Source organism: Lithobates pipiens, unplaced genomic scaffold, assembly GCF_037356315.1.
Source record: "Lithobates pipiens isolate NorthernLeopardFrog02 unplaced genomic scaffold, aLitPip1_a1.2 Scaffold_18, whole genome shotgun sequence".
NCBI classification, from domain to species: Eukaryota; Metazoa; Chordata; class Amphibia; order Anura; family Ranidae; genus Lithobates; species Lithobates pipiens.
Genome location: NW_027507758.1, coordinates 415,910,129 through 415,935,986, shown reverse-complemented (window position 1 = coordinate 415,935,986; position 25,858 = coordinate 415,910,129). Strand labels below are relative to the sequence as shown.

General features: G+C 40.8%; 1 protein-coding gene across 18 annotated transcripts in view; it reads right to left on the bottom strand.

Moving 5' to 3' along the window:
• The window catches only part of TNIK (TRAF2 and NCK interacting kinase), a 367,731-nt gene that overhangs the window by 149,605 nt on the left and 192,268 nt on the right, over positions 1-25,858 (bottom strand). For all 18 annotated transcript variants that reach the window (XM_077487992.1, XM_077487975.1, XM_077487978.1 and 15 more), the window contains exons 8-9: positions 22,988-23,042; positions 17,775-17,853 (exon numbers count right to left, since the gene is read on the bottom strand). In XM_077487992.1, the coding sequence (XP_077344118.1) occupies positions 17,775-17,853; positions 22,988-23,042 (134 nt within the window). The remainder of the gene's footprint in view (positions 1-17,774; positions 17,854-22,987; positions 23,043-25,858) is intronic.

Genomic DNA, 25,858 nt, shown 5'->3' with positions numbered 1-25,858 from the left:
GACAGGAGGTTAAGAGAAAACCAGGCTAGTTATCTAAATGCAGGTGGACCTATTAAAGGCAGGAGTACCTAAAGATGGAATAGATGGGATTTCTACTGTAGAAATGCTGAAGAGGTGGAAACATTTAGTGGGGAAAATTGTCAGTGTTAGGAACACTACTCCTAGTGAAGATAACATCAGCCTAAATTTAGAGAAAACGGAACAGACCCCTCCTGTTAGCCCCAAACCAATTCCCAAAACTGCACATGAACCCAAACCCAAATCCCTTTATCCTGGGGAGGAGTTAGAGAGAAGCAGAAAAGGGGACAGGGAGGTTCCTTATCCTTTACGAAGGGAAGGTGGGTCTCCTGTAATAGCAGTAAGGACAGTGACAGCAGGAGACTGATGCCCATATGCACCCGTCACTGTACGGTGGGGAGAAGTCATCTTCTTTTACACATCTGATGGCTTTAGTTGAGACTGGAGCTGAAGTTAAACTTTTGCAAGGAAATCCTTCCCATCACAAAGGGAAATTGATTTATGTAGGTTTGGGAGGGCAAACCATGCCAGCAGTTAAGACACGGGTGAAATTGCCTATTGGCAAAGCACCAGGATTTTGGACAAATGTTTTGGTATCAGAGTTACCCGAAAAAAAAAATTCTTGGAGTGTATGTACTTCAAGGTCAGTCTATTCAGACTGTACAGGGTACATTCGCATTTTGGTATCCTGATAAAGTGTATCTGGTTAGGGCAGTGAAGTCTGTGGTCAGAGGTCATGCCAAATGGACCCCTGTCTACATTCCTCCACAAGAGAAGCCAGTATGTCTCAAGCTGTACAGACTTCCTGGAGGCTACAAAGAAATTGGGGAAACTATTCAATAACTGTTGAGAGTAGGCATCATTAGACCTGCTGTAAGTCCTTTCTCGTCTCTGGTGTTCCCAGGAAAGAAACCTGATGGGACATATAGAATGACTGTGGATTACAGAGGTCTAAACAATGTGGCACCTCCATTGAAGTCAACTGTACCTGATATGATCTCAATCACTGAGAAAATTACTAAAGAGGCAGGAGAATATTATGCTGTGATAGACATTAATGGTTTATTTTCTATTTTGTTAGACCCATAGCGTCAGAACCAGTTTGCCTTTGTGTGGAATGCCCGCCAGTACACTTTTTACCGTGCTTCCTGAAGATGTTTATTCTCCGATTTGTTATGTACTGATTGCCCAAGATTTAAGTACCTTGAATTTGAAAGTCACTGTATTTTACTACATTGATGACATCATGATCTCTGGGATGAAAGAAGGTGTAACTGTAGCACTGCACCTGCTGATACAGGACATGGAAAACAGAGGGTGGGCTATCAACAAGGACACAGTCCAAGGACCTGCCACAGATTTGAAATTCCTGTGAATGATGTGAACTGGGCCACAGAGGAAAATTCCAGAGACAGTTGTGCAAACTATCCAGGCGCTGTCGCCCCCTACTGCCACAAAGTAGGCACAGAAGTTCATTGGAGCTGTGGGATTCTGGAGATCATTCATCCCACATCTTGGACTGATTCTGAGGCCTATATAAAAATGTCACCAGGAAAAAGACCGAACTCTCATAGGAGCAAAGCAGCAGACCGCATTTATTGCTGCTAAAGAAGCCATTTTGCAGCATCAGAGATTAGGACCTGTGAGACAAGGAGTACCATTTCAGCTGGATGTAGTGGAGCAGGATGGTACCATATCTTGGAGTCTGTGGCAGCCAAATGATTTTGGTGCAAACAACTGACAGACACAGAAGAGATACACGCCCCTAGAGAAGTAGCTGTTTGGGGCCTACACAGCACTTCAACATGTAGAAACCATTACAGGAAAGGACACATTCACCATCCATACTGCATTGCCAATAGCAGGATGGGTGAGAGATAATAGACTGACCACTAAGGCAGCTGTAGCCCAGAACCACACACGGAGGACATGGAAGTGGTACTTTCAAGAAAGAGCAGGGGATGTCAGACATTTAAAAATAGTTGGCAGGGCTTGTTACTGTCACCAGCACCCAGCATGAAGAAGAAATTGCTGCAGCCATCCCCCATTAAAGAGGCTCCACCCTTTGAGTCTGTCAGAAGACATGAGAGTCAGCATGGTTATCTGATGGTTCCACCATAGTTACCTTGTTTGGGCACCAATGAACAGCAGCATCCTACAACCCAAGTACAGACACAGTCCTACAGGAGACCGGAATTGGAGGGTCCAGTCAGTATGCAGAGTTGAAAGCTGTAGTGATGACTCTTCAGGAGGATTCTTCTTCCCATATCACTTTCTAAAGACCTCCCAGCTGTCAGTGTAAAGGACTGACAACTTGGATGCCCACGTGAAAGTCCAATGAATGGATGATTCATGGAAAGGTGGTGTGGGGAGGCAAGGAAGTCTGGGACTACATCTGGAAGGAAGCTCACTCTCGCATCATAAAAATGGGGCATGTTGACGCACATGTGCCTCTAGTTTCAGACTTTGAGAACTATAACAGTTGTAGATGAAATTGCCAAAGTGAATGCAGTTTTGCCAATTGATCCTGTCTTTATGAACTTGGCCAACTGGGCCCACAAGCAATCTGCACATTTGGGGCAGAAAGCAACATGTGAATGGGACATGATAAAGACTGTAATAAGGAACTAACTGTACAGTGTGTGGAGAAGTGCGACAATGGCCATTGCAAAAGTACTCCACTGGGTCGATTAAGAGGGGAGAGTGGCCTGCTGAAATCTGGCAGATTGACTTCATTGGTACCCCGCCCGGGGGAAACAATGGACTGAGATATTATTGTACTGCAGTGGACACCTATTCAGGAATTTTGCTTGTTCATCCTTGCAAATGTGCAGATCAATCCGCACTGCTTAAACTGCTCCAGATAAGCAAGTTACACCCATACATACACTAAGGGGGTGGGATCGGGTCCTAACACAGGCAGTCATGTTGTTAATCTCTAGGCCACTAGCACACCATATGAGAGGATGGTAGGGGCTGGGGCACAGATTCCACAGCTGGAGTGCAGAGTTCGGTATTTACATAATGTTCCAGAAAGAAAAGGGCTTAACAGGTACCATGCTACTGCTTCCCATGACATAGAAAGCAAGAGTGACACATCTGAAGCTGAAGCCTAAGCCTAAGATTGAGAGGGAATCTGGCAGGAAGATTTGAAGTTACATTTGCATTGTCAGATAGGCTTCTGAGATAGTGGCTGGGACTCTGGTTAGTGAATACTTCTCAGCAAGAGTGGAAAGTGGGGCTGTATAACATTAAACCTTCCAAAATAAACAGCAGCGATCTTCTGGGAAATATCAGTATATTTCCTCTACTCCCTATTGATGTTCTTTGGGAGGGTCAGAAGTGGATACAGGTAGGTGGCAAAATATTGGTCAGATATCCAGGCAAGAAGCCAGTTAGAGGAGCGATTGTAGCTGAAGGGCCGGATCTACTGTTTATGTATTATTAGAAGGAACAGATAATTTGCTTTGTTTTCCACTCCACAGGCTGTCTCCGATTTGATCAATAGGAAGACCAGAGAAAAGTGATTCCATGATGAACAGGATAATGTAGGACCACAAGGTGGAATGTGTTGCGTTAAACAATATGATTTTTTTAAAATATCAATCGGACATAACATTAAATGCGACAGTCTGTTTAGTAGTTCATCATAGAAACAGAAATCAGATTACTGTTCAGTTTGTTTAAGGATGCTCCTCAAACAAATGCTTTTGGATACAAAGGAGACATCGATACTAGAGGTCGACCGATATGGGTTTTTCTCTGGCCGATGCCGATATTTAGAAATCGCAGAGCGATTCGGCAGTGGCGCTAGATGGGAGCATTTAACCCCTTCATCGGCCGCTAGCTGGGTTATAAGTGCTGCGCTAGAAGCCAAATAGCGCCGCTAAAACTAGCAGCGTTTTACCGTCAATGCCTGCTCGCTCCAGTCTGAAAGCAGCCTTAAGTAATTAGTGATACAGAAAATTTCTTACATTTAAACATTTATCAAACAAAACAAAAACCTCCAATCAGTTCACTTTTATATATAATTTAGATTACAAAAAAACTATCTTAAATATTAAATACACAAAAACAGGTAATCAAAACTTTTGGACGAAAAAAAAAATGGGCTAACTTTACTGTTTTCATTTTTTGGTGCTTGAAGGACCGCTGCGCAAATACTGTGTGACATAAATATTGCAACCACTATTTTATTCCCTAGGGTCTTTGCAAAAAAAAAATTATATATATATATATATATATATATTTGGGTTCTAAGTGATTTTCTAGCAGAAAATACAGGATATTTACTTGTAAGCAATAAGTATCAGAAAAGATTTAGTCTTTAAATGTTTAAACTGAAAACTCCTACACACGGAGTTCAGTCCATTGTTAAGTATAAACATTGTATCTCTTTAGCTTCTTTTCTCAGACTTGGCAGGCTGCCCAGATAGGAGACAAGTCGCTCCACAGAAGTCTTCAGGCAACTTGCATTGACTTCTAGTAAAGAAGTTATTTGCAAGTCGCGCTGAAGTTTAAATCTGCCTTTTTTATCAGTACAATCAGCCGTGCTGATTAATTAAAAAATGCCAAATATCAGTAGATATATAGGCCGGCCGATATAACGGTCAACCTCTAAGTTTGAGCAGTCTAATGTCTCTATAGCTACAGTAAACAGGTAATATACAACCTATGATATCATTGATGGTAGAGTGCTATCTTGAGTTAGAATTTGAGAGTACATCCCTAATTGAAAGCTACAGAAATGTCTGTTAGTTGGTTGTTAAGGTAAACGAGTTTGTAACCACTGTCAAAAGCCCAAATAAAGGCAGGAACAGAGACTGGTGGTAGGGGAGGCTCCATAATGCTTTAACACCAAAAAGACTCATCTGTAATCAGCCAAGAAGAAGGTACCTAATCTCTCAAAGAAGAGTCCGAGTTGTCAATGGAAATCACAAACCCACATTAACCTGAGTTAAGTAATTTTTAAGTGAACTTTTACTGTGTATAGACCATAGGCTGTTAATTTGCTATAGCTATCTGTCAGTCTTGTACTGTATTCCTAATATTGTAATAGTATTGTATGTACAGCATTTTTGTATCGTAAAAGCTCATTCATACACTGCAGAGGTCTCAGCTTCCTTGTTTACCGCATAGTAACCTTGCTAGATAGACACAAGCAAAACACCATGGCAGACATGGGACTGATTTTTAAATAGCCCTGTAATAAAAATGGAGTGAAAGAGGAACATATATGTATATACATACATACATATATATATATATACATACATACATACACATATACATATATATATATATATAGCACTGACCCCCAAAGGAATGGCTGGTTTTGTTGGGCTTATCGTTACCTTCTTGACCCTGTGTGCGTCTAGAGGTTTCCTGAAGTAGGTGACCCAAACAACTGCAGAGACTGACACTGGATCCAATTTAAGGATATTTATTTAGCATCAATTAGACAGAACAGTCTCTCAATGAAGGATAGAGAGTTAGGTAAGAAATTCAGGTACTCTTGGAACTGTACAAGATAGGAAGTCTCTCACTATAGAAATCCAGAGAATTGCCACTCACAACTGGATTCTCACAGCTACCGGATAGACCTCCTCTCACTAGGCCTAGCAGCTGATAGAGTGTTTGAATAAAGCGAACCCTCTGCCACAGACTTGCATATAGAACACTTGTGAATAAAATCTCTGCCACAGACTTGATGTAGAACACTTGTGAATAAAGTCTCTGCCACAGACTTGAATGTAACTGAAGGATGTAGGTAAATTTAGAGAGCCATCATGTGGTACCAGTATCTCGCAGCCGGTCCGGCGATACCGTATGAGCGTAGATTCGCTTGGTGTCTTTCACCTGAGCCTCCAGGCCCTTTCTGAGAAGCCAGCCTTCAGCGGGGCCTTCTCCCGAAGAGTCCTCCCCTGGTTGCTTCTCCAGTTGCTGGACCTTTCCACAGATGAGACAGCACCGGACCACCTTTGAATCCTCCTTCCAGTTACTTTGCCTCGGACTAGCCAGCCCCGAGACTTGGAATTGGATGGATCCGCACCCCAGGCCATGAGGGCCATGGGGGCTGGTCAGGAGGACCAGGACCAAACACACAGAAAGATCTTCTGTACCGGAACCCAGAAGCACGTGATGTCAGTACCTTAAGTACTCTCTCCCAGAATGCACAGCAAGATGACACTCCCACTGGGCTGGTTCTGAGAAAGAATGGCACTCAATGCGCCTAGCTAAACTGCGTTCTCACACTTGTCAGTGATGACAGCGCCACCTGTGGCCAAGCAGAACACAGTGCAATCCAGCTAGACTGGTACTGAAACCATAATTTGGTATAATTGACCCTAAAACCAAACTGTGGTTTTAGGAACTTTAAAAAAAAAACACATAGCGCATGCTCCTCATGTAGCGTCGGCTCCTATATATATATATATATATATATATATATATATATATATATATATATATATATATATATATATATATATATATAGAGATCAGCAAGATGCCATGCTTGGTTTAAGAGACAAACTGAATGTCATAGCCAATTGCTATTTTCCAGTTCCCTTTATGTATAGATTTCCTAAATCTAGCACAGTTCTCAAAACCATAAGGGTACAAATATACTGGGAAATTCAAGTACAAAAAATAACAAGGGTTTAATATTTAAAAACTGAAATCAGAAATGCTATTTGTAGCTTTGCCACACTCTGCAGTGTGGGGAGTTGCTCTGCTTTAAAAATACAGACATACTGCACACACAGTGCATGCCACCACATATACATGGAGTCAACAGTGCAAATAGAAAACAATTATTTTCTGTGTGCCCCTTCAATTGAGTGGGTCATGTTCAGCGATGGTACCACCTGCCAAAAGTGACATGCAGTTTAACTTTTGGTGTAGCGGCAAAGCAAAGCTACATAGCTCTATTTATTGAATTTCCAGTTGCATACATGAAAAACACAATCCAACAAAAAATAAATAAAACGTGACCACAACCCCTAAAACATCCTGCTGTAGAGCACAGAATCATCTTAAAGTGATTGCAAATGATCACCTTGTAAAACAACCCATTCAGTTTAAAATTGAAATTAAAGCCACAACATATTTGTATAAATAAAAAAATAAAAAAAATAAAAAACAAGTTCCCAGCATAGCTAGAGAACTGACCACGGCTGAGCTCTCCTGCTTAGCGTGGTCAGTTTTTAATAGGAAAGCAGAGGGACTGGCAGGAACACCAGGGATTTCACACAAACAAAGCAGTCTTTTTAAATGCCCTTTAGCAGAAACGTTTTATTCCTATTGTGGGTCACCATTACGGTATTTGTACATTGAAATCATATCTACTCTCAAGAGCCTCTTCTCCAGAGAGAATAAGTTCAGTGGTTGTAATTGTTTCTTATAACTAAGATCCTTCAGTCCCTTTACTAACTTTGTTTCCCTTCTCTGTACTCTTTCAATTTCCAGCACATCCTTCCTGAGGACTGCAGCCTAGAACTGGACGGCTTATTCCAGGTGCGGCCGGAGCAGAGTCTTGTAGAGTGGGAGAATTATCGTTTTATCTCTGGAATTAATTCCCTTTTTAATGCATTCCAGATTCTATCAGCTTTGCTTGCAGCAGCTTGGCATTGCATGCCATTGCTGAGCCTGTCATCTACTAGGACTCCCAGGTCCTTTTTCCATCCTAGACTCCCCCCCCCCCCCCCCCCCCCGAGGTTCTCCCCCTAATGAGTAGATTGCATTCATGTTTTTGTCACCTAAATGCATTATTTTACATTTCTGAAGAAATATCAGTGGTCTTATAAGTATCACTAAATTCAGCCCAATGAGAGTGAATAAATGATATATCCAGTGCGGCCCATCTAGTCTGAGCATTGAGGAACCTAGGGTTTGGGACAGTCATAAGTGCTGAATAATATTCAGAAATAGATTGTCTGCATATCTTAGTTTCAGTCTCAAAAAAACTGCAGCTCAACCACCTGCTTTTACCGCTGTGTGAATGAGCCCTTACTGGTAGATTCAACAGTTGAAAAAAAAAACTTGAAAAACGAAAATAAATGCAGCCCCCAGATCCAAGCAGTGATCAGATGCAATATTGCTGGATATATCTGAATGTCTGTAATGCCGCGTACACACGACCGAATTGTCCGCATTACGCCGGACAATTCGATCGTGTGTGGGCTCCAGCAGACTTTTTCATCGTAAAGTCCGGCGGACTTAGAAAGTAGTTTTGACTCAAAATTTGGCCGCCGGACTTGGCTTTCAGCGGACAATCTGTTCGTCAGTGTGCTAGTCTGGCAGACTGAGAATGACACATGCTCAGAAGCAAGTACGAGAAGGAAGCTATTGGCTACTGGCTATTGAACTTCTTTTCTAGTCACGTCATAGGTGCTGTACGTCAAAATCGCCGGACTTTTGGAGTGTCCGTGTGTGGCCAAGTCCGTTCGTTAGAAAGTCCGGCGGATAGTTTGCCGGATTCTTTGCCGGACAGTTCGATTGTGTGTACGCGGCATGAGAAACATTTTAATACTCTCTGTGGAGTACCTACTTTCTCCATGTATGGCCTATAACCTGTAATATCCATTGAGACAGTTGTAAACCAGTGGGAATCTGTTGCAGAGGACCCCTTTGTCAGTTTACAGAGAGAAGGAATGTAAATGTAATAAACTTACAAATTAAACTCCACCCCTCCTGCATCACCTCCTGGCACATGCTCCTTAAGCACCTAACAAAGGCTGAAAAGCATGTGGCTGGTTTATTTTCTAATCATTTTTTTAAGGTGATGAACCATACAAATATCAAACTGTACAATGCAGTAAAGTACCGGTACAAGAGAGTTTGTGACATAAATCATTTCTCACAACGGTACCGGTGTAAAGTAATTTTGGGCTTTGAGTATATTCCCCGATAACAAAGAATACATCCTCCAAAGAGAAGCTGCATGACCAGGGATCATCCTTATCTAAGACGAAGGGTCACCCCAGACATAAGTTGATCACAGTAGCCGTGTTTACATGCATAGCCCTCAGATGGGAAGTGGGACCCATGGCGGCCAGCCAGCGGTCCAATGTCTCTCCCCAAACCATCAAAAGGTTTAATAAATGAAAAGAAGAGAAGAGGACAAAGAAGGAAAAAAAAGTAAGAGGTAAAGGAAGAAGAAAAGGAAAATAAACACTGTGCCTCCCCTATGGCACTAAGAGGCTTGCCTCAAATTGGATGAGGCAGTCCCCATCAGGTAGGTGATCGAGGGGTCCCAGGTTTTTTTCAGATCAGAGCAGCTTATCCTCCAGAATGGCAGAGAGGCGATCGTTTAACATTATCAAGGACGATTTATTATTTAAGAGGACAAAAGATAGCACAGGGGATTTCCAAGCAGATGACTGGTTTTAAAACAATAGGAGGCCTGTACACTTGTAGCCATACAGCCACAGGAATAAAAAACCCTATGTATGCTGTTTAAAGCTATTTCGTACATGGTCCTTACATGGTCTCCAGCATCCAAGGGTCGCTTGTTTCATGACTTTGTGCACTAATATCCATAGCAATTGCACTGGATTTGTTGTTTCTAAGCTTATTCTTTATTAAAAAAACAAAAACAAAACACTGTGTATTTATTGCCAATACTTTTTTTAGTTTTGGATCTACAAAGAAGGTTTATTGTCAACTGTGTTCCAGCTGGGGAGATTCACCCTATTTGCTCTGGTGACCCACTGCCACCCAAAAAGAAAATGAAGGGAAATGTTGGCAAATAATGACAACATTATTAGCAGGAGGTGAAGGATAATTATTTGTTGGCAAATAATGACAACCTTGCAGGAGGTGAAGGATAATCTTCCAAGGGTGACACCTGTTCCTGTGACAACTTTCCAAGATGGGATTTCCTCCAACTACCTGTTGTGTACAGAAAGTGAGATGTAGTCTAGCCAACCGGACACAAAAATATATATATTTCTCGGCCACAGTTACACTTTAAAGTATTTTTTTCCTGAATAAGCAAGCGTCAATGTTCTGAAAATGCTAGCTGACTTACTGTTATCCTGCTTCAATTCAGTCACTCACCAGGAACTAGCACGCAGTTCATGAAACTTGGAGTAAAGTCAGAGGTCCATATCTGCATACAGATCACTGACTACTGAAGCACCAAGGTCAGAATGGCTGCCAGAAAACTAGCATTTTCAGAAGCATGGGCAAGAAAGGGGAACTGCTGAAATAAAATGGATTACGGATCATGATATATCATGACAGCTCAAGATTGAATATGTTCTGAATGTGATTTACTGTATGCAGATTGATGGATTGAGAGATGTGCATAGTCACAGACACTTAAAGTTTTTGTAAAGGCAATTTTTTATTTCTAATAAAATAAAAAAGATGTTTTACTTAACTGCTCTGTACAATTGTATTGCACAGAGCGGTCACCTACCTCCTCTTCTGAACGGTGCTGTCCGCCTCTCATTTCCTGCAGGCACGCTCCTGAGCCGAGCTCTGTGCTTCCATAGACACATACAGCACAGCTCAGCCATGTTCCCCGCTCCCTCCTCTCAGGATTTGACTGACAGCAGCAGGAGTCCATGGATGCCACTGCTCTCAGAGTCTTCTGTAAGACCAGGAGGAGAGCAGTGGTGCTGCCATCTGGACAGTGTTGGATCAAGAGAGGAAGAAGGTAAGAAGTAGGAGCAAGTAGTGGGGAGATTTTTACCTTAATGCACAGAATGCATTAAGGTAAAATACCTTTTTACTTTACAACCACTTTAAATGTATTTACCATTTTTGGAGTGAAAGAGATGATGTCACATTTCCCCACAAAAAAGTAAAAAAAAATGTATTCCCTGTGCACCCTCAGATTCTCCATTGCGTGGTTGGAGCATGTGAATCCTTACCTTGCAAAACATCCCATTCAGTTTAAAATAGAAATGAAAGGCAAAATTTTGCGTATAGAAATTTATTTTTATATTTATTTAAAAAAGTGAGTTTATGTGGGTGCCCATTCAGTTTTTTGGAACGTGTGAACTGAAGAGAACACTGACTTTCTATTACAGCACGCTTGACTTTATTCTTTACTGCATTGTTATATCATGATTCACCGTGCCAAGGGCTAATTGTATCAATACCTGGGATCACAGGTTGTTTGCATCCTGTCACTCTTTCCAGCTCTTTCCAGATTTCATTCTATTTCCCTAATATAACTTGCTGACCTTTTGTCTCTGCTTATGTTTGGAGGATGTGTGAGGTTTAATAAGTAATTTACACGACAAATCTCCAGGCATCCACTCCATTCGCAGACAAGGATACCGTTTGGTGTAAAAATCTAGCAGATGTAAGAAGAGCTTATAAATCGGACTAGAAAGTGAAGTTTACTGAATTATGTTTTTATTTTATTCTCTTGTGTCCAGTGGGATTACTGGGTATTCCTGACAACAGGCCCACTACTTGTCAATTTTAATACATGATTTAAAGAATCACAAGCAAGTTGGGAACCAAAACTGCTCCTCTATGGCCAAAAATTACCTAAAAATTTGCAGCTATTAGAATATATGTACAGAACACACACTATTGTAATGTAGATAACACACATATCAGTGATTTTTCCTTTTTTTTTTTTTTTTGGTGGAGGAGGATCGGTGGGTTTTGCCGTCAAAGGCACGCCCAGCTACCCAAAGCCCTGATCATTCCCTGGCAAAGCCAAACTGAGGCAGTAACAAAGGTGTTGGGCAAGGTGCTATAAGTGGCGTAACTGGAGCAGTATCCTTATTATCTGCCTCTGCATCACCCAACTATTGACTGCACTGTGCAGAACGGAGCCGTCACCAGTGGTACTCTATTCTGCTGTCTGTGTGACAGTCAACCTCTTCCTACCAAGAATTCTGTGTGCTGCTAATACACAGGGGACAGCTACCAGCTGTCACAGGGCTCTGATGGTTACGTAGGAAGAGCTATGTTCTCCATGGGTAATCTGAAGAACTGAGCTATCAGTTTGACAGTTTGGGGTCCTGTTCTACATTCATTTATGAATGAAAGCCACTATTGTATCTTTCATTCATAACATACTACTATGTGTAAATATAAAAAAAATGCACGTTTTAAATTTGTGTTCGTTTTTCTATCACGACTTAAAAAACTTGGGGGATTGGGGGTTCACTTTGAAATCCTCACATTAGGTGAAGAAGACTTTGTCTTGGCACTGCACTTGCTCTATAATTATAATAGTTAAGACTTGTAATTCAATATGTATATATAAACACACACTGTATGTATATATATACATATACACTGTTTCCTCGAAAATAAGACCTAGTGTGATTGTCGGTGATTGCTGCAATATAAGCCCTACCCTGTTTCCCGAAAATAAGCCCTACCCTGAAAATAAGACCTACAATGACTTTAACTAGGGCTTATTTATCACCGACAACCACACTAGGTCTTTATATATATATATATATATATATATATATATATATATATATATATATATATATATAGATATAGATATATATATATATATATATATATATATATATATATATATATATATATATATAGAGAGAGAGAGAGAGAGAGAGAGAGAGAGAGAGAGACATACCATATTTGCCAGCGTATAAGGCATCTGAGTATATAAAACAACCCCCTAATTTTCCACCTAAAAGGTTGGTTTTGGGATATACTCGCAATATGAGACGACCCACTTCTGACTAGTATGTCTAGTAGCTTCGGTAACATACTGAAACAGCAATAATAACTTTGTGCAACTTGATTACTAGCTTTGTGAAGCAATGCTGTGGTGGTAAATACCTCATGTGCCGTGAAAAATCCACTGTAGGGGGAGAATCAATGTGTGCAGAGCCAGATGGAGGGTTAGGTGCTTCAAACCAAAGCTCCAGTGGTGCATGGTGAGATGGCCGTGGAAGGAAGAGGACCCGAGGGGTATCCGGAACAACCACTGACAGGAACAGGCTTGATTTTGTCCAAATTAGATGGTTCCAATCAGTGCATTCGGTAACATGCTGTATACAGTATACATACAGTATACCGCACTGAGCCAATCATGGTGAGCGTTGTATTCTATTAATGAATACAAAGCCTGCTCAGACTGGCTTGGAGAGTCAGAGAGGTGCGGGCTGATGTTACAGCCTCTGCCAATCCGAGCAGGCTTTGTATTCATTATTAGAATACATTGCTCGCTGTGATTGGCTCAGCGCAGTATACTGTATGTAGCCGAAGCTACATACAGTATTACCGTGCATCCAGCAGGCTGATATCCAGTGGGCGGGATTTAATACCGGGGTATAAGACGACTTTTTATACTTAAAAATATCCCACAAAAATCAGGAGTCATCTTATACGCTGGTATTAAATTCCGCCCGCTGGAAAATGTGGTATATATACATACACACGCACACTTTTAGACTTCATATTTTAATATAATTATTAAAACCTTTCATGCCCAGAGGTCACTGGAGCCTAACTGTATTGTCTAAAAGGGAAAACCATGGCAAGTGGTTCTTTTATGTGGAACATTTGATATGAGTAAATACTTGTTTTTTCTAAAACAAAAAAAACAAAACATTAATTAAAAAAAATGCTGCGTGAGCTGGATTCGTTTTTAAGAACATTTGCCTCTGTAGTTACTCTGTCGTAGGCAGGATAAAAAAATAGAAGAGAAGCATTTTTTAGTAATGGCACATGGGTACCATATTGCACACATAATAAGACCACCCAAAGCTGACATCTCAGTTTCTGAAACAAACTGGCAAGCTGAATCACTAAACTTCCTTGAATCTTTTAGGGGCTCTGGTGGTGGTCACTCCTCATGTAGTATTTTCAACAATGATCTCTTCAAAAATCTATATATATATTTTGGGTTGACAGACACTTTAAAGAGGAACTGCAGTCTGCTCACATAATTTGTAATAAAAACATTGTTGCCATTCTGAAGCTTCCCTCCAACCACTTTGCATATCATTTTATATATACCGTGATTCTTTACTTGCCAAATATGCTGCAGAAATCTCCATTCACTAAGTCTGGCTGGATCAACATTACCTGTGGGCAGCTGAAGCTGCTGCCTGTTTACTTCCTGGATTTACACAGAGGCACACCTCCAGCTCTGCAGCTCTCATTGACCCTCTTATGACTCATCCCCCCTCCCTTCCTGGCAAACTCTCACAAGAGTGAGAGAGAGAGCTGTGGATGATGTCATAAGCTTGGTCTTTTTACCAGACAAGAAACAGGAAGTGTGCTGTATAAGGTATTTACTGGCAGAAAAAAATGTGTTACTATCCAAAGTTAAAACAACAAGGGCAGAAGATTGGATAGATGAAAAGTTGAAAGAATAACTGAAGGTCCTCTTTAATTTACAAAGCAAGGCAGAAATGCAAATACCATATGGTTTGGAAATGTACAGTTCTTCTAAGCTAAAAGAAATAAAAATGATGCAAACTGTCTCTGTACAAATGACAAAGAAACTCTGTGCAATGTGCAGTGTTTTTTTGTGCTATTTTGTGTGTCATTTGGTGATCTCTGCAGGATCACGCCATGTGCTGTTGGAGTCCTCCTTCTGAGCCACATGCGCACCAGGTGCTGTTCCCAGCGGAAATGGGATCTTTCTGTTCAGATCACTGAGCTGGCATATTTCCTCCGTGATGAAAAAGCACAAAGTTGCTCGCTCAAGTCAAGCAGAGAATGAGATAGGACACAAAACATGAACTACAGATGACAGTCTAAAATAGAAACGACTAAGGAACAACACAGACACAATGACAATGCAGATAAGTAGAAGAAAAGCAGCTAAGAATAAATATAGGACAACAGGAAGTTGGGCAAACTAGTATCTAATGCAGAAAATAATGGAGAAAATAAATTCATCATATAAACAGAGAGAAGAGTTGATTTATATTATGAAATAATACTGGTCTAATTAAAATACAAAATCTTGTTGAACCCAACTTCTTTCTCTGTGCAAAACCATTGCACAGAGCAGGTAAGTATGACATGTTTGTTATTTAAAATAATAACAAAAAAAAAACTTTTAGAATGACTTGAACAGTTCTCTACTTCTTAGAGTGGTTATAAACCCTTACTAACCAGTTTGACCTACAGGTAAGCCTAGATTAAGGCTTACCTGCAGGTTCAAGAAATATCTCCTAAACATACACGGTTTAGGAGATATTTACTAAAAGACAGTCACAGGCGCACTATCGCTGTTAGCAGCATGCCGCTGCTAATGGCGATATGCTGTTAGTGGCGGCTTCCGCGCGCATGCACGGGAGTGACGTCATCGCTGCTCCAGCGCTGTGAGTGGCCGGAGCAGCGATACCCGGAAGAAGATGGATGCTCCGTACTACAGGGGACAGCGGTGACATCGCTGGCTCCTGTGTCAGGTAAGTGACACATAATGGGCTACTATGTGATGCATAGTAGCCCATTATGCTTTACCTGTGCAGGGAGACAAAGAAGAAGTAAACCCATGAGGGTTTACTTCCTCTTTAATGGGTATTTCCACCTGTCAAAATTGCAGTCAAATTTGACAAAATCCCATTACATGTACAGTTTGTTATGTTCTCTCAGTCACACAGCATGCCTTAAATGTTCTATACCAGGGATCCTCAAACTACGGCCCTCCAGCTGTTGTGAAACTACACATCCCATGAGGCATTGTAAAACTCTGACATTCACAGACATGACTAGGCATGATGGGAATTGTAGTTCCTGAACAACTGGAGGGCCATAGTTTGAAGACCCATGTTCTATACCTTCTGGAAGTTCTTCAGAAGGAGGTGTTATGACTGACTGCAAGATTTTTTGAACAATGCTGACCATAGACAGATTGACATTTGGCTGATTCAGCAGGGACTGGGTGAATTTTGATCCATGTGGCCACCCCCAAACGACTTCTGTTCAATGGACAAGCTAGAAAACTTTTGTCAAGCAGCAGCTGCAGTCACTGATCAGTGTATTTGAACATTTCCGCTGTCAGAATACAATGTGTCGGTGTGAGGGGGGGGGGGGGGGGGTGAATTATGAATTCTTCCATCCCCCTAATTTGTTTATGGAGGAAACTGTTCTTGTTTTTTTTTTTGTTCAGCCCCACAAGAAGCCCAGCCTCCATGTCTTTATAAGGCGCTGCATAAACTGTTGGCGCTATATAATACCTGTATAATAATAACCCTTTGTTTGGACAGACGGGGTTCCAATATAGTTAAGAACATCTGCCTGCACAGTACAATTATGGCAAACAGCCTCCTCATAAAGAAAACTACCTAGGATTTTTCCTTGCTGAAAAGTCCAGGAGTAGAGCATCCAAGGGCCTATTCACACAAGAAACCGCACATTTACTGGGCATTTTTTCATGTGCAGTGACAAGAATGTGAGCTGCGTTTTTACATGCATTTGCAATGCATTTTTCCTAAGCTTGCAATTCAGTCTTCTTTGGGCTTTTATGTGCACTGTACCATGTTGCGGTATGTTTTTGTGCATCTACATGCATATGCGCACATTCTGTGCATTCGTGGTGCAATGCAGCTTGCTGTACTTTTTCACTGTACTGCACTACAATAGTGTGAGTTATGCCAATGAGATAAGATGGATTTTGGACGGTCTTTGCAGCTGTATCGCAGTCAAAAATGCAACCCAATACATCTGATGTGAATGGGCCCTAAAAAAGGTTAGTTGCAAATTTTAAATATTTTGAGGGTATGCTATGTGAATGGGGACAAGTAACAAATATAAAGTCGGTTAACTCCATTTGGCTGCAAAAGCAGAAATACACTTTGAGGAGGCCAAACAAGCACAAAAATGATGTTTTCAGTACAGCTGTGCAATAATCTTCCTGTACATGGAGTGAAAATGACTATCCGTAAAACCCTGGGATATCAGTGTTGCCCTTACAAGAGGTTCAGCAGTTTGACAGGCTTGGCAGCTAGTAAATAAACTGCTGTCAAGCAGTGCTGATCACAGATGAGGTGCTCCCCACAAATTAAGAGCTCCTCATTGCTAGCACACAGTCTGTTATTGCAAGATCAGCTTCCATGCAAAGAGCAGCAGATGAATATGTTAAGTAGAGAACTGAGAGTCTGATTGGGAACAAATAGGATCCTTTTATAAATGGTCAGTTAAAGCCAATTTGGGTTTCTTAAAGGACAACAACTCACAATAAGAATCATTAAAATAGTATGCATAGACCACAAACGTTGAAAGAAGAATGAGGGACTATTGACTTTTAAAGTCACCAGCAATTCAAACTGTAAGATTTTGCCTGTCTGCAATGAAGCCATTTCAGGTATGTGTGGTTTTTCCGACAACACAGATTTGCATTTACGTTTGAATACTGCATACCAGCTAGAAAAAAAAAGTAACAACTGCATGGCGTAGAATCGGATTCATATTGCCTTGGTTTTCTAAAGAATTTGTTTAAGCAGTACTAGAAACCAAGCCCCAGCCTGAATGCTATTCAAGTTGGTGCATTCCTAATCCTTCAAGATAAACGATGCCTTTCTAGAATGACAAGTTGTCTCCAGTGAAAAAATTACGCTATGCTACACGCAGAAGGGCTGCCAAGTCAAGTTTCAACAGGTCTGGACCGAGTATGCACTGCGAGTAAAACGGGATCAAATTGATTTTATAAGGGTGTTTAAGGTTTATCAAGCCTTCTCACGCCACGGATCACATATATCTTCCTACTGTAGATGGAGGCCAGTGCCAATACAGAGCTTTCATCTCACAAATACATGGGGAAATCAGCCTTAGCAATGACTCACCATTTCTTCGATTTCAATCTAGGAGCTGGATTCCGAGGGATTAGGAACAAGGCTCTCATGGGATGCATATCACACAGTGCTAAAGGTTAACAAAAAAAAAAAAGTCAGAAACTGCAAGCAACATAAAATATTTTCAGCTTTATATATGTGTGAGGAATTAAGACCATTGGCTTATAGTGACAGAAAATAATGTATCTGTTATTAACACTATAGGGCTTAGGAAGCCTTTACACTAATCTACTGAAGCAGAGACTAGTCTGCTCCTATTATACAGAAACCTGTTCCTAAAGATGACATATCTCTACCTGGGATAATAGTTCCTGGAGTTTGATTTATGGTATAGAATTAAACAATTTAGCAACAAAACCTAATAAACACCTAATAAAGAGCTAATGTTATTTAGCCCACTTAGTAAATGCTATTGTATAAGTTTAAATACATGAGTGTTAAAGGGTTTGTCTAGGCCAAACATCAAATGCTCATTCTTAGACCTAAAGGGATCTAAAGGTAGGTCCACTTTTATACTGTATGTAAAATTTACAAGAACATGTGCAACATATTGAACAGAATCTGTAACATCAATGGGAATGTGGACAATGTATCAGGAAAGATGCATGCAATGCCAAGCTGTGGTTTCCAAAGCGAGCAAAGTCCTTTCTTGTATTAAGAGAGGTATGGACTCCAGAGAGAGAGATATTGTTTTTGTAAGACCTCCTCTGGAATATGCAGTTCAGTTTTGGGCACCAGTTCTCAAAAAAGATACCAGGCTACTGGAGAAAGTGCAGAGAAGGGCAACCAAACTGAGAAGAGGCACGGAGGGGCTCAGCTATGAGGAAAGATTAGAGGAACTAAATGTATTCTCTCTTGAGAAGAGGAGATGAAGGTGGGATATGATCAATATGTACAAATACATAAGGGGTCCATATAGTGAACTTATTGTTGAGTTATGCACTTTAAGGTCATCACAGAGTACAAGGGGGCACGCGTTACAACTAGAGATTTCATTTCCAAATACGGAAAGGTTTCTTCACAGTAAAAGCTGTGAAAATGTGGAATAGACTCCCTCCAGAGGTGGTTCTGCCCAGCTCAGTAGATTCCTTTAAAAAAAGGCCTGGATTATTTTCTAAATGCACATGATATAACTGGGTACTAAAATTTATAGGTAAAGTTGTTTCAGGGAAAATCTGATTGCCTATCAGGGGAATCGAGAAGGATTTGTTTCTCCTACTGTAGCAAATCGGATCATGCTTTGCTGGGTTTTTCGCCTTCCTCTGGATCAACTTTGGGTATAGGATTGTGTATATCAGATTGTATGATTTTTTTTTTTTATTGGTTTAACTAGATGGACTTGTGTCTTTTTTTCAACCCAACTATGTAACTATGAAATAATTAAAACTAAAGATAAGTACCACAAGTATTAAGCCATACTGTGAATTCACTGTTTGCTTTAGGTGCACATATTTATGAGAATCAAAAGCAACATTAAGGCCTCTTTCACACGTGTGTGACTTGACCTGCGACTTGGGACTGCAAAGTTGCATGACAAGTTGTACCCCATGATTTCCAGTGAGTACCATTCATATCTGTGTGACTTTAAGTCGCAGCGACTTCAAAGTAGTTCCTGCACTACTTTGGCCTGACTTTGATGCGACTTGAGGTCCATAGAGTCGTGTCAAAATCGCTGCAAAAATCACGGTAAAAATCGTGGCAAAACCGCAGGTCGCACAAGTGCGAAAGGAGCCTTAACTACATGAATTTGTTTCACTTTATTACTAGAAACCTACTATTAATAACCTCCAGGGTGTCCCCCACTACCCTACTTGCATCTAACCCAGTGATGGCGAACCTCGGCACCCCAGATGTTTTGGAACTACATTTCCCAAGATGCTCATGCACTCTGCAGTGTAGTTGAGCATCATGGGAAATGTAGTTCCAAAACATCTGGGGTGCCGAGGTTCGCCATCACTGATCTAACCCAATAGGAATTGTGTTATTGACCACTGACGTTCTGATTGGACTGGTGAGGGGTTAAAGTTGGGCAGCCATGCTTAAGGTTAACAGTTTAGCTTTAAGAGCAAATAACTATATGATTAAATACAACTGCACGTCATCGAAGTTCTCAGTAAACTATTTTAACGGTTGCAAAACAAAATAGTGCAGCGCCACCTGAGATATATCATATACATGAATTTACATCCAATGTGACATGGAATATTCACATGTAATACAATAAAACATGCATAGGAAAAGTGCATTAATCAGTATAGACCTCCAGAAATTATAAGGGAAACACTTAAAGTGATTGTAAAGTCTCGTTTTTTTCCTATAAAAATAACAAACATGTTATACTCACTGCTCTGTTGCAGTGGACTTGCACAGAGCAGCCTGGTTCCTCCTCTTCTCAGGTCCCTCTTCTGTGATCCTGGTCCCTTCCTCCTGTTCAGTGCCAGCACAACAGGCAGCTTGCACAGGAATTCCACAGAGCGGCCCTGAACCTCTTCTTCTTGGGTCCCGCAGTGGTGCTCCTGTCTCCTCCTCTTCTCAGTATGTCACCATAGCATGCCGCTTCCTTTTGTGGCACACCTGCGGGCTTGCTCCTGAGCCTCACTTCCTGCGTCCATATTCGCAGATAGCGTGGCTCAGTCCTTCCCCCCTATTCACAGGATTTGAACCAGCCATTGGTTTCTGCTACCTCAGCAAAGCCTCCAATAATGGAAAGAACTACTATAGATGGGCACATCACTGTATCGAGAGAGAACTCAGGGAAGTATACGGGGTGCTGCTACCTAAACATTTTTTACCTTAATGCAAAGAAAGAAAGGTAAAAAAAAAAAATGTTTACGCTTTAGAACCACTTTAAAGTGATTGTAAGGTCTTTTTTTCCCATAAAAATAACAAACATGTCATACTTACCTGATCCTCCTCTTCTTGGGTCCCTCTTCTGTGATCTTGGCCCCTCCCTTCTGTTCAGTGCCCCCACAGCAAACAGCTTGCTATGGGGGCCCCTGAGCTGAGTCACAGCTCCCTTTGTCCATTCAGACACAGAGCTCTGACCCGGCCCCGTTCTCCCGATTGATTGGTGATTTTGATCTGAGCAGCCGGGCACCCACTGCGCATGCGTGAGTGGCGCAGGGCGTCGTGATACGCCACACAGTCATTTTTTGGTGGCAACACTACACTACTTTAAATCTGGGAACTGGCAATAATCTGGAGTATCTTTCAGTTATATTCAATTTTTTATATATATATATTTTTTTTTTTGTGAGTGTTTTTACCCCTTTTTATTGTAATAAATTGCACACGGAAAGCATTATTAGTCTTACTTTCTCTTTTATGTCATTCCTATTATTGTATGTTATTGTTGTGGAAAATGTCTGCTGGAGGACTAATTACTCAAGATAGATCTAAATTGCATGCAGATGTATGGATTAAGTGGTTTTGACCTCTTAGGAAGCTTTGAGGTCCAATACAGAGGTGAGCGGACCCACAGCACTGGGTGAAGTGTATGTTATTATTTATAGAGGAGGGTCAGCACCTATATTACAGAAGATTCTAACACATTTCACTACAGAAGATTTTTCGTTTTGGACTTGTATATCATTAACCTTTGGTTATTGCATGGTGTGTGAGGGCACTTAAGTGTTTCCCCTAAAATTTGCGTGGGTCTATACTGCTTTATACATTTTTATGCATGTTTTATTTCATTATTGTACATGTGAATATTCAGTGTCACATTGGATGGAAATTCACGATACATCTCAGGTAGAGCTGCACTATTTTAACCTTATAGTTCTCCCATAAAGAGGAGTTTATCTCCCATAGTAGAGATGCAAGATCTTTCATTCTATGATTAGTGTAGGACATACTTATAATGGGGTACTTTGACGCAGTAAGTGGGCTTAGCACTATATGACCATATGGTGTGACCAAATCCCCATATTTTTGAATATGTTCAGGTGTTTTAAATAGCCTTGTAGGATTCAATGTAATTTTTTATATGTGTGCGTTATAATCTATTTCAGTGTTTCTGAACTCCAGTCCTCAAGGCGCACCAACGGGTCATGTTTTCAGGATTTCCCTTCAGATGAAATGGCTGTGGTAATTACTAAGGCAGTGAAAACTGATCAAATCACCTGTGCAAAATAGTGGAAATCCTGAAAACATGACCTGTTGGTGCGCCTTGAGGACTGGAGTTGAGAAACACTGATCTATTTTGTTCTGTTTGTCAGTCTTTTAGCAGCGCCATCTTGAATGTAAACACATTTTTAGGGTGTGCCCCCCAAGTCTGATTGTATGTTGTGAGGGTCCTGACCAGATCCCTTGGGTTGGAGCTCCCCATCCCTCCGACATTACCTCTTATTAGTGTCCACCTATGTTATAGGAGGAGTCCTTATAGTTCTCCCATAAAGAGGACTTTGTCTACTATGGTATAGTTTCATAGTTAGTAAGGTTGAATAAAGACACCAGTCCATCCAGTTCAACCTGAGTGAGTGTCTACAATTGTCCCTATCCCTGTACATTACACACTATTATTGGTCCCTACCCTCAAGGAGCCACAATCCAAGGTCCCCATTCATATACTAGGGCCAATTTTGGACAGAAGCCAATTAACCTACCTGCATGTCTTTGGTTTGTGGGAGGAAACCGGGGTACCCGGAGGAAACCCACGCAGGCACAGGGAGAACATGCAAACTGCTGGCAGGTAGTGTCCTGGTTGGGATTTGAACCAGCGACCCTTCTTACTGTTAGGTGAGAGTGCTAACTACTACACCCAGGATGCAGGATCTTTCATTCAATGGATATATCGCGTAGGATCCACTGATAATGTGGTACTTTGATGCAGTAGTGGGCTGCGCAGTATATGGCCATATGGTGTGACCAAATCCCCATATTTTTGAATATGTTTGGGTGTTTTAAATAGCCTTTCCGGATTCAATGTAATTTTTGTATCTGTGCACTATAATCTGTTTTGTTCTGTTTGTCTGTCTTATAGCAGCACCATCTTGAATGTAAATTCATCTTTAGGCTGTGCCCCCCCAAGTCTGTTGTTTGTATGCACTATTTTATGTTTTGATATTGTAGAAGGGTCTTGTGTAATCACTGATTGGTGTATGCTTGCTACTCAATTTAGGAAATTCACTGACCGCGCTAATTACATTTGTTTAGTTTAGTTTAACAGCTGGTTCAGGAAACATCAGTTATGTTTAACTTACGTGGAGCTCCCTCTGCCATCTCTATGGCTGTAATTCCCAAGGACCACAAATCACTCTGAAAAATATAGACAAACAGGGAAATATTAGATAACATAATAGCAACACAGAAAAAAAAAAAGCAAACTATGAATGATTCACACTCGCATATAAGACAGACTGTCATCAATTTTCTGTTTTCTGGATGGAAGTGTTATTTGGAATGAAAAATAATAAACAAGTAAGGACAACGTCATTCCAAATTGATGGGAAATGCTTTTCCAATAGTGAAGGGCTGTGGTTTTCACTCCTAATGAACAGCGACAACGAACAAGATGAATTGTGTGTCGCTGGCTGTCTCGGCTGGTGATCCCGTCTAAGTTTTTTTTTTGTTTTTTTTATTCTTTATTCTCAGCAGTATGAACTGAGGCTTGAAATGGGACAGCTGTGTAGGACGGCAACACTCATCAAGCTTTACAGCAAAGTCTGGCCTGAAAGCTGCAGTTATTCCAAAAGGGAGAAAACCATATTAACATTTTATGTATGAATGTGTGTTAGGGACCTTTAGATTGTAAACTCCTTGAGGTTCGGGACTGATCTAAATGTACAATGTATATGTAAAGTGCTGCGTAAATTGACAGCGCTATATAAGTAACTGAAATAAATAAAAAAAATAAAATGAATACATGAGTCACAAATCCGTCTACAGTACATGTTTCCGGGGAATGCAGATATCAGATGTACCAACAATCACTATGAAGTCGATTCAAGGACTGAGAGTCATAGTGGCCCATTTTTAAATGATATCATGCTATGTGGATTATCCCTTCATTACATGGTTTGTGATCCGTGACCATCCCGGGGGCAAAGTTATTTTACTTTCTGGTTTGACTTGCTTCTGTGTATGGCGCATATCCGATGATGGGTGCAGATGTATGGAAGATCCTGATCCTTTGGCTTGGATACTGAAATTAAGCGCAGCTGCATTTACTTTGTTGGGCGACACCTATCCCTACTTTCATCACTCTCACAGCTGTAGGGATTTCTTTCTCCTCCTGAGTGTTCATTTATATGCAATAATTGCTTCTGGATACCCACATGGGATTTCACATATGAACTGTTATACCCCGTACACATGATCGTTTTTTCCGACAACAAATGTTGGATATGAGCTTGTTGGCGGAAAGTGCGACCACGTGTATGCTCCATTGAACGTTTGTTGTCGGACTTTCTGCCAACAAATGATGACTAGCAGGTTCTCAAATTTTCTGCCAACAAATGTTTGGTTGTCAGACTTTCCGATTGTGTGTACACAAGTCCACGGATGCTCAGAATCAAGTACGAGCCAGAAGCACTCGGTCTGTAAAACTAGCGTTCGTAATGGAGATATCACGTACGTCTTGTACGTCACTACATTCGTAATTGTTGGCCAACATTTGTGTGACCGTGTGTATGCAAGACAAGTTGGAGCCAACAACTTTCAAACAAAAAAACACGGTTTTGTTGTTGGAAAGTCCGATTGTGTGTATGGGGCATTACACTTATGAACTTTTGTAGTTTTCTTGATTTAAATGTATGCATGAATTTAGCACTGCACTGCTTTTATTATTATAAGTCTACAGTACATGTAGAGAAATTCAACTTGTGAATCAAAAAATTTTCAAGAAAGCCTAGCTTTCTTTTGTGGACTCATATTCAGCTCCTCCTGTAAATTTTTTAAGTTCCCATTGTTTGTGCCAGTAGCTTTTTCGGCAATATAGGTTATGAATGGAGAAGACACTTGGTAAATGTTTTGAACCACATACAGAGGTCTCTCTTTTTCTCTGGGGCAGGACCATTCATAGCCGTTTTCTTAAAAATTCTGTGTTTGAAAACCCAATCCTCCCTCTTCTCCATGAAGAAGCCTGATTACTCCAATGCCCCCCCCCCCTCCCCCTTCCTTCTATTGGAAGCTTATGCCATCTGCTGTCATGGTGAGTAGAAACCAGTGAATAACTGTGCCTCCTTATGCCACCTTTGTGACAGTTGGAGAGAACAATAGCTGTGTTTCTCTACTCCAAGTCTAGTATTGGTGCACATTTTTAAATACTAAATAGTATGATCTCTTCAACTCTTCGTGTGCCATAAAGCTCATTTTTTTCTTATTAGAAAGTGGTGCCTGGTAATCTTGGCTTTTTCAATTGATCAATATCCAATGATGCTGATCAACAGCTGGAAACCTCTGTTTCTGCCTTCTGGCCTCTTCGTTGTCATGAAAACTGGCAACAGCAGCAAGTGCAATCAAGGGCATACAGGGAGCATCAACAGAAAGCAGAACACACACATGTTCTGCCACTGCAGCAAGGCACAGCTGTAGGCACTGTATAGGCAGATACAGACAAGGATTATAATATTACTAAAGTATATTCTTGTGGTAGAATCATGCACACTTAGCAATTCAAGAGAAATGAAATGGAAGGAATCTAATTTCCACTTTCAACTCTTTTTATTCTATTCCGAACAATATGGAGTTTAGCATCGGCAAGTAAAAATTTTAAGCACGTTTGCATAATCTTGAGTTTTCTATTGTTTTCCCAATAATTACGCTAAGGAGTTGTAAATGCAAAACAAAACTACACACATGCACATTGCAAAGATCCGTGTGTCATTATTTTTGTCTTATGGTTTTTAGCATAAATGGTAAAAAGACAATAAGACTTCATATAAAAAAGACCATATCAAGTAGTCCAACAGGGAATTAAGCTTATAATAGGATTAAACTTCATAGCTTTAGAATTCAAGACCACTTCTTAAGCATTTTTTATCATGCCAGATAGCACACTCCCCCTCCTTCCTCTGTTCTTACATTATTTTCTCAGACAGCTGTTTTAAGAGCAAGAATAAAAAGATAGAAGC